Below are 4,696 nucleotides of genomic sequence, written 5' to 3'. Positions count from 1 at the left end.
TTTAAATTCCACAGAAAAAAAGGACTGTTTACAGAAAATAACCATGACAGCTTGGAAACAAGGATCCTTCAGCATTCACTGACATTTCTGTCTCAGGAGATCTTCAGCTGCCACTTCAGAAAGGTGCGCATCTCCCACTGTGGACAGACTTGTGCTGTATGACCAGCCCTGGGCAGACGTGTTGGATGCCCTAAAGAATCTTAAAGAGCAATGGGTGTCTATGTTTAGGCAACTAAATTGCATTTTATCTGGCAAGAGTTTAGGATTCAGAATGTCTTGTGGAGCAAACAGCTCTGTTGGGGCCATTTCTGCACTAGAAGAGAGTTTTACTCTACCAGAAGGGTTCAAAGCATGACAGAGAGATGGAGCACTGCATTAAGTCGATTTACGTTGCCTCTCAGACTCTTCTTCCAGCACAGATGGCGTGTTCTCTGCCCAAGAAGTGAAGTGTAGACACATTTCTATGTTTTAAATTACTCTGTTTTAAAACTTTTTTTTCTTTTCCTCCAAAATTCTGAGAGTTCCATTCGGAAGAGTGTTGGAGAGAGGTTACATTTACAAGATGCTGTGCATTTGTTGGGGGTGGGGGGTGTACTTGAATTCATGATGTGAAGTTGGGCTTTGTACGTTAAGTACACAGTGCAGCAGTGCAGCACAAATGAAATTATTTTCAGAAAAAAGACTCTACAGAAATTGTTCTTGAGATAAACATACATTTATCAAATCATGGCATGGGACAGCTCACTTCCACATGCATGTTGCAAGTATTGGACAAAACGCGTACAGAAAAGACTGGCAGAAAGGAAAATATTTTAAGCTAAGTTATTAAACTATGCATAATAGAGACTGTGATCAAGAATGTGCAATACATAAATTGCAATTAAGCACTAAATTTGTCTAAGAAAATAATATGATCTTTCATGTCACAACAAAATTACCACTTAGAAAACAATTATTCCTCTTTAACTGAACTAATTCTCATGGTTGATTCTTTGTGTGAATTTTTAAAGAACGGATAAACTTCTTCCGAGAATGCACAGTCTTTAAACGTGAACATCACAGACATGTCAGTAACATTGAAAAAAGTCAGAGTTTTCTCTTCACAGTTAAGGTAAATTCCAATTTTCCTGGGATTTTTCTGCACTGCTAACCGTGTCCATGGATCAGTTCTTGCCCAGTAACCTTTAAAACTTAAGCCCAGAGCCCAGAATCCTTCTTTAGGTGACAGAGACATTTTTCCTTTCCTCGGAGAAGATTTTCTGGCTACTCCCAGGTCCCAGTCATTGCTTTTTTCAACATCCACCTCCCAGTAATGCTTCCCAGAGGAGAAACCTTCTGAGCCCAGCGCACAGACAGATGAGTCAAAACTCCCTTCATTTTGAGTCACTTTCTGGGCCTGTGATTTATATGTAAAACTCTTCTTGTCCACAGCAATTGACAAGTTTGGATGGGCTGTGTCCACATCCACCTCAATGACATCTACAACAAACAGATATTTGGAACTTTATAAAGACTCCTCTAAAGCAAATATGCAAGAAGAGAAAGAAACTGTACAGTACTGCATTTCGTTCTGAAAATCTCCCTGCAATGAGTCTAGAAAGACCTCCAAGTCTGGAGTGAAGAAGGACTGCACTCAGACATAGAAACTACACTTTAACTTTCAAATATTTCACTGTCAAGTGAAATACCTCCATATCACCAGCATAAAAGGCATTTGTAGACTCACAGTCCAGTCCATGTTCAGTACTGCTTCTGTAGTATTCACACATTTCAAGCCATTGAGTAGAGACTTAACTAAATACATTATTTTACCTGCATTGCCACGAGCCTTTCTGAATTCTGAAAGGAAATAAGGGAGGGGAAAAGAAGAAAGGTAAGAAAAAGCAAAGTGCAAACATTGACTGCAAGTTGGGAAATCTCAGACTGAGTCTAAGGTTAAACTATGCAGGTCAACTGATACGCAAATTCCCTCTTGCTCTCTCAATCAATACCTGTGATTATCTGTGAGGTCTGAAGAAGGATCTGAAGCTGGGATGAGTTTCCTGCTTGGGAACTACTTTCCCTCTCAGGTCCCAACTTGCTATTTTACCAGCATTTTACCTGAATGCCCCACCAGCCACACTCCACATTTCAAACCACGTGAGACCCCTGGCCAGCACCCCAGCATTTCCAAGGACACAGAAAAAGACAGTCGCCTTTGTGACATGCAAGGAAATAAATTTCAGCCACACTTCATAAATTTCTCAGGTGGGGGTGGGTACAAAGGAACAGGTTGGGTGAATTTTCCCTAATGCTCCAAAAGCAGGAGGGAGTGCACTTTCCGGTGAGTTTCTGAGTCTGTGAAACTCTGACAGCTTTGTGCATTAGTGGCTGGGCAGGGAAGGATGGTGGAGAAGATGTGGCAGGCAGAGCATCTACTATATAAACCAAGCTGCTGAGGAGTCAAATCAAGCATGTAAATATTAAATATTTGCCAGGGCAGAATCAGCTGAGCTTGTGCTTTTATGTGTGAGAGATGAAAAGACAACCTAGCAGGGTAGGATCATGAAGTCCTGAGATGTGAACTTAAGGGACTAGCTCAAAGGTAAGCATTTGTATGTGAAAAACATCAAATTGTGGATGAATGTCTGAGCATGTGAACAGAGACGTGTGAGATGTGCACCTGGAACTGCGCTCAGGACAGGCTTTGAAGCCCCAGGAGTTCAAGTTACAAGCTCTAAATTCATTGGCCCATAAAAGAAGAACTGCTCCTTCCTCTCTTCAGACTTCGCCTTTCACTAGGTTTAGAGGACTTAAGAGACAATAATGCCTTTACCAATTTCTTTCCTTTAATCCACTGGGAACAAGATAAATGCACAGAAAAAAAACATTACTATGGATTAGACATCAGTACCTGGTAGCACTACAGGATGACCCTGGATACAGATAACTCTATTACTACCAAAGTTCAGCCATATCCTGAAATGCCATATTTTAACCTGCTCTTTCTGAAGTCACCACAGGTGTCCATGCAGTCGGATCGACATGACATTCACAGTCATTCCTAAATGGGCTCTTGTTCTTCCTATGCGTGCAAGGAGGACCCTTTCCAACTAGAAAGGTTGAGAGGCAGAAGTGATAGGAGGTAATCTTTTGCACATCACAGGGCAACAGACATGAACATATAGCCAAGTCATTAAAGCTAGAGGTGACTAAAGGATGTGAGAAGAATACAGCATTTATAAACAGGACCATTTGAGCTACTGTGAGTTATTCCCATGGACTAGGTTTGGCTTCATAATGTAAACAAGTTCCTGAAGATTCAGGTGACATATTTCCAAGGAACGTGGAGAGCAAAGTATGTACAGCTTTCAGTGACACCAAGCATGAAAGTATGTAGGCAACCAGAAAGATGCACTACTCTGCATGCAGTTTCTCTGCCAAGTCACGGTGGGCAGTGAGAGAAGACACCAAATCAGGGCAAGAACCACAACTTACAAACCAGTCCACTGTGGGACATTCTGCCCAAGGAAACAACAAAAAAACTGGCATGATGGATGATGCATCGTCCATGGAGCTGCATCTCACATGCTTCTGACTCTGGCAGGAGTCTCTTCAATACCCCATCATCACCTACTTTCCCACCAGGCTCCAGGGCTGGTTGGTGGCCCAGGCTTTCCAGCCCCATCATGGCTTCCCTCAACATACCACTTCTCCTACCAACACCAAAGGCTCCACCAGCCAGAACAGCACAAGCAACATTCCAGGAAGATCCTTAAACTTCACAATTAGCTGGCATGCATGGCCTTCAGGGAGACAGCAACACTCACCAATCTCCTTCTTCTGGTTCTCTGCAATAAAAGAATGGGAAGGGAGAACAACTTCCTTAGCACAACGACTCCAAGGAAGACAGAGGGAAAAGCCTGAGTCTCATTTGGCAATGCAGACTCTTCCTCCACCAGCACCCATGCTCCCAGCCAGGGCTCCCTTGGGCACTGAGCCACGGTGGCAGTAGTCCCCCTTCTCAACACTCCATGCTGCCCAACCTTGCGACTGGAGCTTCTATGCAAAAGAGGGGTGTGAAGAAGGGGGAGCAATTACGGCTGAACAGCAGGACCTGCTGCCAGCAGTGGGGACAGGGCTTCCCTCAGCTCTGGGCACAGCTACATCCAGCACCCGCAGTCACTGAGACCCACTGTCCTCCCACCCACTCCCTACACCTCACATCAATGCCCCTGCCGCCCTGCAGGCCCCCTGCCTCCACCAGCATCACAGCCACATGTCCTCGTTGGCATGTCAGGTGCTGAGGGACATGGCATCTCCACTCAACCAGCACGTGGCAGGCCAGAAGCTGGAGGACCCCACCACAACCTCCCTGCCCCTTCTTTCTGACTCACACAGGGAATTCAGCCTGGCAGTTTCCTACTTCCCAGGGAACAGCATTTCTTTTCCCTGGAGATGGATTCGCTCTCTTGGGCCATCACTTCTCCCCTTGACTCAGCAGCAAGGACACAGAGCCTTCTCAATGGAGCCCTGTCAGCAGCAGGGCCCCCCCCCAGTCACGAGAACATCCCACCAGCCCCGCCAAATGCACGCTGGGCCAGGACAACAGCGCGGGACCCCAGGAACAGGACAACCGTTGCACTGTCAAGTCTCCACGAATGAGCTCACAGCATGGGCAGGCAAGAACACTAAACCCCAAACATCCACACTTACC

General features: G+C 45.3%; 1 protein-coding gene across 1 annotated transcript; it reads right to left on the bottom strand.

Annotated features, from left to right (window-relative positions):
- Positions 1-952: 952 nt before the first annotated feature.
- LOC104157354 (butyrophilin subfamily 1 member A1-like) lies at positions 953-3,667 on the bottom strand. The gene is made up of 2 exons (XM_009694653.1): positions 3,568-3,667; positions 953-1,479 (listed from the first exon to the last, which is right to left on the bottom strand). The coding sequence occupies exons 1-2, from the start codon at positions 3,665-3,667 to the stop codon at positions 953-955; spliced, it is 627 nt and encodes a 208-aa protein (XP_009692955.1).
- Positions 3,668-4,696: the final 1,029 nt, after the last annotated feature.

Source organism: Cariama cristata, unplaced genomic scaffold, assembly GCF_000690535.1.
Source record: "Cariama cristata isolate BGI_N322 unplaced genomic scaffold, ASM69053v1 scaffold13792, whole genome shotgun sequence".
NCBI classification, from domain to species: Eukaryota; Metazoa; Chordata; class Aves; order Cariamiformes; family Cariamidae; genus Cariama; species Cariama cristata.
This window is presented reverse-complemented; position numbering and strand designations above follow the sequence as displayed.

What these genes read in the sequence shown, in the direction of transcription:
- LOC104157354 (XM_009694653.1), bottom strand. Translation starts at nt 3,667, where the DNA reads ATGGGGCTGGAAAGCCTGGGCCACCAACCAGCCCTGGAGCCTGGTGGG. An exon ending in CCTGCCAGAGTCAGAAGCAT is followed by an intron (nt 1,480 to 3,567) that starts GTGAGATGCAGC and finishes TGTTTGTTGTAG; the next exon opens with ATGTCATTGAGGTGGATGTG.